The sequence below is a fragment of the Neolamprologus multifasciatus genome, chromosome 15 (assembly GCF_963576455.1).
Source record: "Neolamprologus multifasciatus chromosome 15, fNeoMul1.2, whole genome shotgun sequence".
Taxonomy (NCBI): domain Eukaryota; kingdom Metazoa; phylum Chordata; class Actinopteri; order Cichliformes; family Cichlidae; genus Neolamprologus; species Neolamprologus multifasciatus.
Window position 1 is genome coordinate 17,335,871 of NC_140453.1, and position 15,755 is coordinate 17,351,625.

Below are 15,755 nucleotides of genomic sequence, written 5' to 3' on the forward strand. Positions count from 1 at the left end.
CGATCGCAAAATGAAAATGAAAGCAAAAAGCAAGCGCAAATTCAAACGCGATTTCAATATGTCACATATTGACAGTGGCTCATCGATGCCAATGACATGGCATCGATATATATATGTATACACATATATATATATATATATATATATATATATATATATGTATATATATATATATATATATATATATATATATATATGTGTGTATATATATATATATGTGTATATATATATATATATATGTATATATATATATATGTGTATATATATATATATGTATATATAAATATTAAGCTGTGAGGAAAAGCTTAATATTTTAGAACTAAACTAAACAAAAAGATGTATCAGTTTGTCGTGCTTACAGATCTCTTTCTCGGGTTTTTGTTCATTTTATTTAATTTCCTGCAATTTATTTAGATTCTTATTGACAGCAGATTGAGACACCTAAAATATTATCTGATGAACCTGATAAATAATTTGCTTGTTTATGATAACCGGCCAATTTTTTGCACAGCTTTTTTTTTTTATTATTGGTCTTGGTGAGGCTCTGTGGCTCTTTATACATTTTGAACCAATTTCACCCTTTGAAATCAGTTCTAGCAGTGCACCCAGCTGAGTGGGATTAGTGTATAAGTAGAACAAAATACCTTGTTACAGGAACATTTTGTATTGCTTTGTTTTGCAAGACAATACTACCATTTTTAACACATCCGGGGGCTCTAAAGACATTCCCTGGCCAGTTTGATTTACCAGAATCACAGCTACCAAAGACATGATGCATGGTGCTTTTTTTATCAAGAATGAAAAAAGTGAATGGAAGTTAATTAAGTTGTGGTTAAAAAGAACAAACTCTCAGAGGGGAAGCAAATTAGAGAGTTCATTTGTCACATTACTAAAGCTGAGTAAAAAATGATAAAATGTAAAACCCTCCTAAACACCAAAAAACAGTGAATAAGTACATGTTTGCAGCCTTTGTTCAGTATTCTTCTTAAGTTAGCAGATCTTGTGTAATCACGATACCAGCATGTTTGGTTGATTGATTAAACTAAACATATTGACTATTGATGTTTGCCCTTCGGTTCGGGTGTATTGTTGCCCCCAGCTATTCCCCAAGCAGTATCGAAGTTGAAGTTATGGATTTTGAAATGTGTTGGCTGCAGCGGTAGGGCGAAATTTTTACTTTCAGGGTGAAAGTTCTTCAATCCGATTTTACCTTTTTCACTGGTACCTACATAACTCAACTCAATTTTTAGAGGTTTACATTAGGTGATAATACCTGGTACCAAGTGCTTATTTTTTTTAGGACCTACTGAGCCGGGGTTTCAAGAGATCTGTGACGATCTGAAAATGGGACATTTACAGACTGCATGCCACAGATTGGCCAGTCCATGGCATCGCTCAATGAGTCATGAGAACGTCTCCTTCACAGAAATCAAATGAGGCAAATGGCTGCAAACAAACAACACTGGTTCAATGATCACCATACCATCACCTCGATGTCGTCCATTGTTGTGGCATGTGTCGCATCCAAATGATATCATGTGACTTTTGGCCATGTTGCTATAATGACCCTAAGCACACTGAGGTGGTCCTCAATTGTAATGGAAAATGATCAAAGACATCAATAGAGTGGAGCTGAGTAGGTACAAGTGAAAGAGTGGCACTTCATCAACCATTTGCCAACTTGTAGGGGAATTCACATTTTACTCTTGTGACTGGTGGTTGGCAGATTGTCACCGACCAGTCTCTAAGCTTGCTCAACTGGGGCCTAATTCAGCACCACTGCTGAATGGAGCTACAAGCTAGGGCCTCATTACTTGCCATTGCACTGAGTTTGAGTTGAGAGTTGTTGTGCAATAGAACATGTAGAAGTTTCCACTCCTGTGTCCAACACATTTGTCGTGAGCTACCTACTGCATTTCTGATTCCGCCACACTTTCCCCCTCGTTTGTTCACTTTTAAACTGTGAGGTTTGCCTTCCTGATTGTTTTGCTTGCCAGTTTTGGCAGTGTACAGGTGTTGGAATGTCCGTGTAAGGCTGGAAAATTTACCACTGTTACCATGGGCAACTATCACGATATTGTGACATGATGTTTTTTTCCCCACTTCTGCTACAGAAGTAATGATTCACCTCTGTGGCAGGATATAATTTGTCGTGTTGCATTATGCAGTAAGCCTACCCTCACCGATATCTGTGGACAAAATGATAAAATACCTGCCACTGAACATTACGACCTTCATGGAAGATAATGTATTGCTAAGTGGATGTTTTATCAGAGTATACTTTTTTCCTTTGTTTTTAGCAAAACTTCACCAATTTCCCAAAGCGCGTGAAGGACAAAAGTGCTACATTAGAGTTACTGAAATGATCCGTCTGTCCTAAAAAGGAGTTTTTCTTTACAGATTATAAAACATACTCAATCTCCTCAAATACAGCTACAACGTCTTGTAAACATGTGAATGTAACGAGAGGTTATGAGACTGAAATGTCCTACAGGAGAACAACCCTGTGTGTTCTCCAACTGCATCCACATTTTATAAAAATATGAAAAAAAACCAGCACTTACTGTTACCTAATAACGTCCATGAAAGAAAGTGATGGGATAATTAAACTAGATTCACATCAAATGCTAAATGTGATTGATGAGTTTTGCAGAGAAGTGCTCGAGCTTGAGCCTCTTACCTCCAAACAAGCCGCATGCCAAAGAAAATACATGCCTAATGAGAACGAAGCCTCGAGTGGATTGGAGCTCTTCTGATATGACTTTGACATAAACACAGCCTCACACAATAACCATTAAAAGTTAAGAGTAAATAGCTTCGGCCCTCTTTATTGTCTCGCCTGGTTTGCTCTGGATTTTAATTGCAATTAGTGCAGACAGTGATTTATCGACGCGTAGTTGGGTTTCAGCGCCATGTCATGTTGGGCTAATTGGTTTGGTTAAAAAGGCGTGACAGGGAGCATGCTGGAGGTGCTGGGGCTCTCAGAAAGACAATCAGCTTCACACATCGCAAATTGGAGTTTCTCTAAACGGTATTTCCTGCACATTTTCTGTAATCTGTGCATCTCATTTTTCACCCTTCTAGATGTCATTTTTTCCTCTTCCTTCAGCCCTTTTCTCTCATTTCTTTACTTAGATTTCCCATTCTGTCTGTCTCCCTTAGCACTGTCAGACATCACATGGGATTTGTCACTGTTATAATAATAACAACACTCAGTTGCTCTTAAGTTTTTTATGAGCTGCCTTGCTTTATCTCCCCTCTTATCAAGTGAGGATCTGCCACGACAGCCAGTTTAAAAGAGAAGTAATCATTCACTGATCACACACCATTACTCTCGTAGCAAATGGAGGCAGAAGGGTGAGCAGGGAATGTGTGTATTCCTCTTCCAGTCACATAAAATGTCAACATTTCACTGCAAGTGTTAGTGGAGACTGAACAGTGGTATTGCATCTCCTTACATATCCCTCCTGTTTCTGTTCAGCCAGTCACTGCTCCAGCAAAGAAGAGTAATCAAGGTTAAGGCGGGACCGCAGTTTTATACAGTGAGTGGATTTTGGTTGGTGAAGAGGACTATATACATAAGGTGTGGTCCTGTTAACAAGGGTGAGTGGTTGCGTGTCATCTGGTAGGATACCTTGGCTTGCTTAGGCAGATGAGGTAACATCTGGAGGGCCCCACAGAAATCAATACAAACTAGGACATTTGTGGGATTATGATTGTATTCAGCTGTCAATGGTTAGAAGGGATACTGATTATCCCTTAATGCTAGAGCACGTTTTATATGACTAGTTTGATGATTGTCTGTGATATCAGTAGCAAGTACTTGGTAACCAGCTACACAGGATCTGTACAGGTTTCGGCATGAAAATATCTTTCAAGTCAGTTCCTTTCACACTTCTTCTTGGGGTACCCAATCTCGGGTCGGGGTGATGATGATATCTCCCCTCCTCTCGCTCCCCTTTGCCATAGCATGTGTATTGTACCTCATCAATCAGGGAAGAACTTGATTTATGTTGTAACACTGAGTACACTACTAGTCGTTTCGTCGTATAGAAGATTCCATAGGTCCCTCGTCCTATTCATGTAAACCCTTACACACCCCACTGATGGGGACCGAACTTACGACTCCCGCTCCAAAGGCGTGTAGTCTTACCACTATGCTATCCAGCTGCCATATGATCCATATCATGAAAGGAATCATTTCCTTTCACCTAGTTGAAAGTCTCCTGCTTTAGACTAAGGTACTAAGGTTAGGAACACTAAATATATGAACATATAGTCAGAAAATGAAGATGTATTGACATTAAATAATATAGAAAAGCTTGTTCTTGATCAATTAGCATTTTTAATTTATGTTTGTATTATTTTTTTATTTAGTTATTCATACATTCATAGTTATTTTCTACCTTCATTAAAAATGTGAATAATATGCATCACAATAGCAACCACAGTAACCTTGAACATAAAAAAAACATATGTTAAGAGTTCTGTCCCAGTTTAACGGGATCATGGAAATATCTTCAAATAGTTTGTTTTGCTTAGGCTGTGTGTATCAAGAATACACTTAATATAAAATCATATAAAAGAGAATAAAGAAACAGATTGGAGAAGCTACAAACTAAATGAATAATGAAATACATTTCAAAGTCCTAAAACACCACTCTCTGATGTGACTTTTAGGTTGGAAAAGCTGCAGTCTTGTTACAGTTTATACAAATTTCCTCATCGTGCTTATAACCAGGTGACAGAGAACCAGCGTAGCCTGTCTTTATCATGACTGTACCAAAGCTTGACTGTCACACTGAGCATATCTCAGGAGATGGGTGAAGATGAACAGCGGTGAGGTGAAAGCAGAGTGGCGTTGAGTAGAGCAGGAAAAGAGCAGAGTGTACCAGAAAGGCAGGAGCTAAGCCAACGACAGCGAACAACACATCCCAGATATAAAAGATGAGAGTGGGCCATAGATAGCTCAGCAAAGCTCGGTTGCGAGCAGAAAACCTCATTTGTTAAAATGGGGTTCAGCCAGCCAGATGTCAAGAGACAGGATACCACATTATACAAAAAGTTACACAATGCCAGTTAAGCCACTTAGCACACGGTATGAGTGAAGCAGTGTTTATTCTCTGAGAATAACTCACCGAGGTTTACTGGCCAGACTTACGCACTTAGACAATCATTTGAACTTTGAATTGATCTTTTATCATTTGTGTATAGTGAGGGTATATGTGCTGGCATGGGTTAGGTTCATGGCATTTAACAGAATTTCCACACAGTATGAAAAAGGTTCCAAAGTTAAGTTTCACCGATTAAATATAACACAGTAAAACATATCTGGAAAAATAAAACACTGAAGATGACTAAAAATGTCCTGTCATTTAATATTTACTCTTGGTTTCCAACAATCACATGGCTATACTTTATTTTTATGTAACCGTAGACCTCCAAATCACGTAAGTGATCACACGTAAGTCCTACCACAGTTCAACAGAAGTATTAACAGTTTTCATACCGTAATAATAGTAGTTATCAATTTTTTGAAAGAATAACTGTAAATACATAAATAAAAGTGTTGTCAATATCTTACACAATCAAAAATAACAGTCAGATTTATATAAATTTACTGGGTTTGCTTTAGAGGACGGACAATTACCACACCTCTACTTTCATAAATGAATCTACTTTACAGATTAGAAGAAAACAGAAATCTGATAGAAAAGTGTTACGTTAAAGATAATTCATTTTGCCTAAATTAAGTTTTTAAAATCCTTAAAAAAAAAACAAACTCACGTGGGCATTTATAAAACATAACAAACGAAAAGTAGCTAATGCTAAATCAAGCCAGAGCTCAGAGCTGGCGACCAACCCGCAGCCTCGGTATCAGCAAACAATCAAAACTATTATGAGGAAAATAATTTATTTATTAAGAGTGTAAAAAGAAAAAAAAAAGGTAGACATATAAACATACTGGTAAATGATCTAACTTATTGCAGTTTGGGGAAAGTAAAGTTTAATAATATATTTTAATATGAAAATAACATTTTAAATTTAAGAAAAAGTTTATTTTTGTTTGTATATGTTGTCAGTTACAGGCAGGGGGAAAAAAAAGGAAACTGGCCTACAAAATTGCAATCAGTGCATCTCTGTAAGTAGCTTTTAGAGTGAACAGCAACATATAGGTTTGGTATATTACTTTAGTTGTTTAATCTGAAAAGAAAATTAAATTTAAAAAAAAGCTTGGTTTGGTTGATCAGAAATACTTTATCTCCGTCTGGAACCTGAAAGGTCCTTTTCCTCTCTGAAAACGTCAAAACTCAAACCGTTTACAGCGCTGAGTTTGAGAAACAGTTAATTAAATGCATTTTGTACTATTGATTATTTTAACTTACTTAAGCCTTTAAAGCATGTTTTCAAGCAAAACTGACTAAATGTTTCCTATTTGTGGATTTTCACTTCTGAAAATACTAAAAAGGCAAAATAATTAATTGACTAATCAATAATTAAGCTCACTGTGGCAGCTTTAGTACAGCTAAAAATTTTCAAATGAAGCCCAGATATTATTGTTATATGTGAACTAAATCATAGTACCAGTATTTAGTAAAATACCAGCCACGTTTTTCACACTGCTGGGTGACACATCTGAGGCGGCACATTCCCTGTAGACGTTAGACTCTGAAAACAGCATCAGGGTACTGAAGTTGAGCAGAAATGAAAAGACTGCCTTTTTCATTCTCTTCGTTGTCTCGCTTATATGTCCTCCTCCTCTCTTTTTGTGTCTTATGGAGGTTTGACAGAAGTTTCTCTCATCCCTGCTGGCAGCAGTTGCCATGGTTGTATCAGTGCCTCTGAATTACATGCAATGATATTTCCATGGACACAGATCAGGAGGACACTGGGCTTTGAGATGTAGGAGGGAGGCAGCTTATCACTGTCAGCAGATCTCTTGTGTTGGACTGAAGGAGACTGAGTGAACGGGATGTTAAACAGAGAGGAGTAGGAATTTGCTAAACCCAAATGGACATCAGAAAGTAGGATTTGCTAAACCCAAATGGACATCAGAAAACAACAGATTTCATAAATACAATGTATAGTAACTCCCTTTTCCCTGTAATTATAAAACCAAGTAGAATAACAATTGATACAGCTACATTGATAGATAATATATTCACAAATAAAATTGACCATGAAATAGTAGGTGGACTTCTTATAACTGATATAACCGATCATCTTCCTGTTTTTGCAATTTTTCAAAATTATTTTGGGATTAAAACTAAACAAAAGAATCAAATATTTGATATGATACGACTTAGAACAACAAGAGCCATTGCTGCCCTCCAGGTGGACTTAAAGGAACACAATTGGAATGAGGTTTTTGCAAATGAAGATTCAAATAGTGCATATGATGCATTCTTATCAACTGTAATTTCACTATATGAAAAACATTGTCCTTTAATGAAAATCACTAGAAAGCATCACAGATCAAATAAGCCATGGATCACAAAAGGGATAGAAGATGCATGTAAAAAGAAAAATAATCTATATAAGAGATTCATAAAACAGAGGACAAAAGATGCTGAAATAAAGTACAAGTTATATAAAAATAGATTAGTAAATATTATAAGAACAAGTAAGAAAGAATAATTACAAATTATTGGAGCAAAGTAGAAGTAACACACAAGAAACATGGAGGATATTAAATAGTATAATCAAAAAGGGCTCAAAAAATAAGAATTATCCAGATTATTTTAAAAAAGATAAAGATATTGTGCTTGATAAAACTAAAGACATTGCAAATGAATTTAATAATTTCTTTGTAAATGTTGGCTTTAATTTAGCAAAAGAAATTCCAGAGTCAAGAAATAATAACGACCTAAATAAACATATTACTCAGAATGTGTCCTCCATGTTTATTGGTGTTGTAACTCATAGAGAAATAATTAACATTGTGAAGACATTTAAAAATAAAAAGTCCACTGACTGTTTTGGTATTGACATGATATTAGTTAAAAGTATTATAGAATATATAGTGCAACCTTTCGCATACATTTGTAATCTGTCCTTTCAAACTGGTGTATTTCCCTCACAAATGAAAATAGCAAAAGTTATTCCAATCCATAAAAACGGAGAGAGAAGTCAGTTTACCAATTATAGGCCAATATCACTGCTCCCACAGTTCTCAAAAATTTTAGGAAAGTTATTTGTTAATAGACTTGATAAATATATTGAGAAGCATAATCTCCTAAGTGATAACCAATATGGCTTTAGAGTGAAAAGGTCCACTTCGATGGCAGTGATGGAACTTGTAGAAGGGATATCTAATGCTATAGATAATAAGGAATATACTGTTGGTGTTTTTATAGACTTAAAAAAGGCGTTTGATACGATTGATCATTCTATATTAATGAATAAACTAGAGAGATATGGCATAAGAGGGTTAGCATTCAAGTGGATGAAAAGTTACCTGGATGACAGATATCAATATGTTGAATTCAATAATGTAAAATCTAAGCAGTTGAAGGTAACTTGTGGTGTTCCTCAGGGCTCTGTGCTGGGCCCTAAATTATTTATATTATACATAAATGACATATGTAGCATTTCCAAACTGTTAAAATGTGTATTGTTTGCTGATGATACCACTCTGTATTGCTCAGGTAAAAACCTAGAACAGCTTCTGACTACAGCGGAAAAGGAGTTAAATATATTAAAAAACTGGTTTGATGTAAATAAGTTATCATTAAATATAAAGAAAACAAAATTGATTATTTTTGGCACTAGACAAATGAAAAATGTATCTAAAATCAGGGTTAATGGAATTGAAATTGAAAGAGTGTACGAAAATAAATTTCTTGGAGTGATAATTGATGATAAGCTGAGTTGGAAGTCTCATATAAACCATGTGAAAACAAAAATGTCAAAAACCATTGCTATTCTCTATAAAACAAAGCATGTCCTGAACAAAAAATCATTATACACACTCTATTGTACTCTGTTGCTTCCATATATGACTTACTGTCTGGAGATATGGGGTAATGCATATAAAACGAACACTCTTCCTATTTTCAAGTTGCAAAAAAGAGCTATAAGAATTATAAACCAATCAAACTATATAGAACCAACTAACATTTTGTTTATTAATCTGAATACCCTGAAATTTTATGATTTAGTTGAATATAAAATGGCACAGATAATGTATAAAGCACAAAATAACTTGCTTTGCCCCAGTACTCAGAAGCTGTTCAAAGTCAGAGAGAGTCAATATGACTTAAGGGGAACAGATTTCTTTAAAAAAAACAAGATAAGGACAAATATAAAGCAGAGATGTGTTTCTGTTAGAGGAGTTAACCTGTGGAATAGTTATGACAGTGATTTAAAAAGGTGTAGTTCATTTTCCTTGTTTAAAAATATGTTTAAAAATAGAGTATTAGAAAAATATATATATCAAGAATGAAAAGAGCAGAAAAAAAACAAAAACAAAAACAAAAAAACCTCTTGATTCTTTTGCTTTGATGTAGTTACTTACTAAGGTGGAAAGTTTTCTGTTTTTTTGTTTTTTTCTTGTTTGTTTGTTTGTTTGTTTTGTTTTTGCTTTGTTTGCCTTCTCTCACCCCAACCGGTCGCAGCAGATGGCCGCCCCTCCCTGAGCCTGGTTCTGCCGGAGGTTTCTTCCTGTTAAAAGGGAGTTTTTCCTTCCCACTGTCGCCAAAGTGCTTGCTCATAGGGGGTCATATGATTGTTGGGCTTTTCTCTGTATCTATGAAGCGCCTTGAGGCGACATTTGTTGTGATTTGGCGCTATATAAATGAAATTGAATTGAATTGAATTGAATTTTATTATTTGCTTCGAGCCCTGTGTACAGGAGCTGCATGCTAAAAGATCTTTTGTTAAAAGGGTTGGCGTAATAAGCAAATGCTTCAGCCAATACCTTTTGATTAGCCTTGTCTCATGCTTTCTTGCTTTGTGGTAAATCTTTGTTCTGTCTTCACTGAGATATTTGAATGCTAATCAATAAAAACATAAAACATAAAAAAAAAAAAAAAGAACAGAAAAGGAGGGAGAGTGCTAACCAGGGACAGTTTTATGTTTTAGTACAAATTTAGCTTTTCAGTTCACCTAAGTTTAGTTTATGCAACAGCCACCTGAAGGTATGGTGTGGTCTCCACAGTAATATAGAGAAACCCAATGAGCTGCACTTGGCAAAAGTGGAAAGGTAGAGCTCCCTTTTAATAGGAAGAAACCTTCAGCAGATCAGAGCTCAGGGAGGAGCAGCCATTTCTATGGTGCATTTAGCAGAATATCATCACAGCTGAGCACATGGTGGGGATGGATATTTCCAACTAAGATTACAAGCTTATATGTATATATATCACACACACACATATATACTTAAATGATACTGGCTCTTTAAATTTTACTGGCATCAGCCCTAAAAACCGTGATGAAAACCTTAAATGATAGGAAAAAATTAAATAATTGGAAATAAAAACAGCAGAAGATCACTTCTAGTTAAAAATAATGTCTGAAATGTAGCTCATAAAGGATTTATTTATGCAATTTGGTACATTCTAACATCAGAGTAGATACCATTGCCTCATGGTGGCCTTGCTGGTGAATAACTGATTAAATATAAATTACTATAATTCCTTAGCAGTTAAAACATTTTTTTAAATCTCATAAATTAAAGCTGATTACGTAATACCAGATCAGTTGTGGTGACTCAGAGACTCAAAGGTAGAAGACACATAAAACAAAGTTCTTCAATGGCATGGCGACATAGCTTTATTTTAAAGGGTCAGTAGACCTGTGTAGTTAGGTGAACTAAAAAAATATAAATGATGTAATTAATAGATAGTTTAGCAAAGCTCATTTGAGTTTCAGCTCACAGCTTGGTGATTAAATTCCGGCAGCTGTTTCTTGATCTTATCACTGAGCAATGGTTTCCTCTGATTTAGCAGAATATTTTTAGCAAATGATCATTGATCTGTTTAAGATGCCAGCAGCGATGTGGTTCGATTTCTCGTCTACCAAATCCCGGTCTTATTTTCTCACAGTTTCCCAGTGAAGGGGAAAATCTTTGTCTCAACATAAAGGTACTCTCAAACGGCCGTCACATAAAGCTGACATTCCCATTCCTTTCTTTTAATCCATCTCCTTCACTGTCATTGTAACCTCGGTAATGCTTCTTTTCATAACTCATCTTTCTTCACCCTGTTTGACAGCAGGGACTCAGCCTGAAGATAAAAAGCCCTCCTGCATTTTCTCCTTCTTGACCTCCTTTTGCTTCTTGAACGACAAATCACTGACAACTGCAGATGGTGCTAATGGTCACACCTGAAGGCAGAGTGTCCATAATACAATATGCAGAGGGCAGAATAACAAAGTGCGAAGCTGCATCTGACTGCAGCTCTTCTGTCAGATCTCCCACTGACTGTCCATCTGTGTGTGGCAGACTGACCACAGTCTGTGTACGTGAGGCCAATATCACCTGATTCATTTTCAATATCATACATTTGTGGTCAACTGATGATTATTGATGATAGGTATATAATTTTTTTAATTTTTTTTAGAAGTTGCTGAAAACTTCCTGGATCCCAGGGTTGCTTGATTTATCTGTCAATGATTTCAGATGATTTACAAAATTATGATTTACTATTTCATAACTACACAGAAAAAATATTGTAAAGAAAAGGTCCAACTATAAGTACCACAGTGGCCATAATGCAAGACAGACCCCACTCTTAAGAGCTGTTCTCAAATGCTTTTTACTTCTTAATTAGACATAGGTGTAAAAAACAAAACAAAATAAAAATACAAATAATTTATATCCTTAGTTTTTCTATTTGTTAGGTGTGTAAAAATTGTCATCACAATTGCGTTTTGAGGCTTGGATGGTGTTTATTGAAACGTTAGTCTTGTGGACCACAGTCTACAAGGCTGCATGGCAACTGCTTTCAAAAAGGTCTGTTTTTATTGTAATACCTATACTGATTTCTTAAATCTTGTCTCCAGTGACAGAGCCCAGTGCCCATAAAATGATACTTACAACGAGCAAAAAAACTAAACTAAAAGAGGCAAACTTACTTACTGCAACTTACTGAAATTTAAATTTCAAACTAAGTTAAAGAAATAAAAATAGAAATAAATAAGAAAAACCTTAATCATTATTTAACAGATGGAAAATATGGGTAATTGCTAATAATTAAACAGCTAATGTTAAGTGTGTACAACATTTATGATTGTTTAATACTTAAATACTTTTGTTGTTCAAATAGAGCTTTACTGACCTCAGAAATCTTTTTTCTTTTTTTTTTTATGAAGCCCTGAGTTTCAGGCTTTAAGATGCTTTGCCAAGCTTGTTGTGCTGCTGTTCATGTGTTCAGCTGCTAGTGGTGGGAAGGGCTTGAAGCATGCCTGTCTGCAGGGGTGCTCTGTGTTTGTAGCTGTAACACGTTAGTTAGCAACAAGTTGCTGCCAGGTTAACTGATTCCTTTTCCTCCTTTTACTGTTTATGCTAAGTTTAAGTTGCATACACAGGAGCCTGCCAGTTGTGCTACTTTTGCATGAAACCTTTTTTGCTAGCAACCAAGCATATTTTAATCTGTCATCCAGTTCATTTTTTAGCCAGTATGTAAACTTAAAAGGGTAAAAAGAGAAAAAAATATAAAGTGTTCTGTTATATCACACTCCCCTCAACATTCATCCTGTCCCTAATATCTTCTCTGAATAATAATGTATATAATAAATCAGACAGAACTCTCAACAACCTCTCTCTGTCATTTTTAACACTAAAATCTCTAGCAGGTGTCTGACCTTGAATTTTCCTTTAAGTGGAATAAACTTAAACTAGACTTCTTTATACCCTCTGGAGTTTTTGTTTTAACTTTATTTTTTGATGGTTTTAGCACTTTTTTCATTGCTTAATTGATGTGTCCTAGTTCTGCTAAGTGTTGTGTTATCTCAGATGAGCTGTTCCTTTTAGGTTATCCCCACATTCTTTACTTCACAAAGGAAGGATGAAAATGTTGTGGGATTTAAGAATATTTAGATTTCAGTTTGAATAAAGAAAGCCTTCCGTTATGTAGTGTAAAAATTTCTACAAGCAACCTGTTATTCCAGCAAAATGACATCCTCCTGGAACATTGTGGAAATAACCACATGCAAAAATGAGGAGCTGTAAGAGTGGTGCTTCACATCTGACATGTGTCCTTGTTGTTCTGGATGCTGTGTTTTGACTCAGGTGCTCCTCGCGCGCTGTGCTACACTCAAACAACACAAGTTTCATCTTGACGGTTTTCTCATTTGTTCATCTGCGTATCTGTCTGCTGAGTGTGTGGCACCGCTGCTGTGCGCTTATTAATAATACATCCTCAGCGTCTTTGTAGTGACAAGAGCCCTCAGACCGGTAATGTTGCAAAAGCAGACTAGCTCTGCTGTAACGCTCAAACTGATCAAGAGTTTACACAAAGCTTTTGCCTTCCAGAGAAAAACATCGTAGACATTGTGGACATGAAGGCCACTCAGTTGGTTTGCACAAGCTCTGCAGAGGCAGGAGCTCTGTTTGTGTGAAAAAATACTAAAGTGAATGTGTCTGTGAGTTTTAGCTTTAATAGATAGTTTGGGGATTACACTGCTGCGGTCATAACGCCAAAACGTTTTGTTTCTGTGCATTGTTTTCTCACAGGGGATTCGTTCACGCATTTCCGGTTTGCAGAAGAAAAAGAATGGGAGATGGACCAGCTTGATATCAGTCAGGTAAAATTATATCACCACCGCTCCTTTTTAAAATTGATTTATGGAGTTTTATGTCTTTAAAATACACAGCAGTTACAGTTATAAAGAATATTCCGATTAAGATATCAGATTCATACTGTTGTTGTAGTACAGTGTTCATGTGCTGAATGTTGGACAAAAGAACAAGTTCGTCCATTTACTATGAAGACTTTGAATCTGATAGTGCTCTCACTCACCTAAACTCTGTAGATACAAACATTTGTTTGCAGTCTGTGTTCTCATTTGTTCTCCAGATGGCAGGGATTGTTTTGGACCTCCCAGCTCTTACCCAGATTCTTCAAGAAGTGCCTTTGCATCAGAAGCTCGACCTGGAGCCCGAGCTGATTCAGGCAAGTATCTCGCACAGTGTTAGCTGATGCCCAGCACACCGTGGTTGGGTGTTGTTCAGGAGAAAATGCAAATTACGCAAGAAGGAAACACAGTTGGTTAGGTAAACTTTAACCACAAATATGTTCATATGGAGAAATTAGGTTTTCTGTGTTCTGTGAACAAAAGATTTTATTTGCAACTCATTGCATTCATTTATTACATTTTACACAGCATCCCAACTTTTTGGGATTTAGGGTTCCAAGATATGGCATGGAGGCATGTCAGGTTAAATTAAATATATATAAAAAAAACTAAAACAATAGACTGACCTTTTTGTATTTATTGATACATGTCTGGTTATTTTCACCCAGTAGATTAATACACTGTGTTGATTACCTTCTGAGAAAAAAGAAAATATGGCTTCTGTATCTTTGTGTTTTTCTCAGAGACATTCATGACAAGAGCAGTTTTTTTATTTGTTTTTTTACTTTACCTGATGTTTCAGGTCTCAGCACCAGTAGAGCTGCCCAGTATGACTCTAGCACCTAAACAGGAAGTGCCAAAAATGGCCAAATTCACACCTCCATCCACTGCTTCAAAAAGCCTCAGCATCAGCCAGAAAGTCCCTGTGGATGCAAACCCAGTGGGGGGCTCAGGCTCACAGCTTTCTTCCTCGGCTGCTGCTACTGAGACTCTGGTGGATGATGCTGACGAAGAGCTGGACAAGCTGCTCAACTTACAGAAACCAGCGTCAGGTGATGTAGGAAACAAGCCTGTCAGTGGTGCAGAAATGGAGAGCGCTGTTACAGAGAAGGGCAAGTATATTTAATGATAGTCTGTCCCTGCACGTTGAGCGATGTGGGATAGCCTGGGGGAAATATAGAAGATTAATGTCGCTCTTGAGTCTGTGTGGAGAATAGTAAGCTTCAGTTAGCTCAGTGTAAAGAAAGAAATTCATTAATAATATATACTGTATATTTACTTTGTCGTGCACAACATATATCTTTTTGACGGTTGCGTGAGATCATAATCTTTTAACTGGAAAGAGTAAACAAAACATGGCATGCTAGCAGTTTAACCTTAAAAGTGGCCATTGTGAAACTTCGGGACCTAAAGATTCGATAGCTATAGATCTTAGAGTTATTTTATTATTATTTTTTCTTATTTTGGATTGACTAGTTTTTGTTTTTACGTCATTTGATATTTTGTTTTTTTTTTTAAATTCAGTTTAGTTTCAGAGTGGATTTTTTTTGTTTTTTATTGTTGAAATTGTTTGGTTTTAGTTTAGATTATTGGACTCATTTTAGCGTTTTTAGTTATTATTGTATGACGGTCATGTGTCGTAGGCAACATTTGGAAAAATCAGTACAGGCATTACAAGAAAAACTGCTTTTTGAAAGCATTTGACTCACCGACATCCAAGAGTCTCAATAAACAGCCATCAATGGCTCATTAGGCAAGATGTAATAAAATTCTACCCAACTAAAAAATACTAACACTAAGGATCTTTCCTACATATTTTTATTTTAATTAGTTTTTTTTTAATCCAAAATTGTAGTTTTTACCCCTCAGCCGTAAAAAACTGATTGCTTATTTTTACCCTGCCAGGCGGTCAGGCAACATGGACCTAAGCATGCAAATAACATTTTTTAAAAAGTATT

General features: G+C 36.0%; 1 protein-coding gene across 2 annotated transcripts in view; it reads left to right on the forward strand.

Annotated features, from left to right (window-relative positions):
* The window catches only part of aven (apoptosis, caspase activation inhibitor), a 46,650-nt gene that overhangs the window by 23,528 nt on the left and 7,367 nt on the right, over window positions 1–15,755 (forward strand). The window contains exons 3-5 of one of the 2 annotated variants that reach the window (XM_085133584.1): window positions 13,676–13,746; window positions 14,019–14,114; window positions 14,600–14,909. In XM_085133584.1, coding sequence (XP_084989710.1) covers window positions 13,676–13,746; window positions 14,019–14,114; window positions 14,600–14,909 — 477 coding nt within the window. The remainder of the gene's footprint in view (window positions 1–13,675; window positions 13,747–14,018; window positions 14,115–14,599; window positions 14,910–15,755) is intronic. The other variant, XM_085133583.1, reaches the window with a different exon arrangement.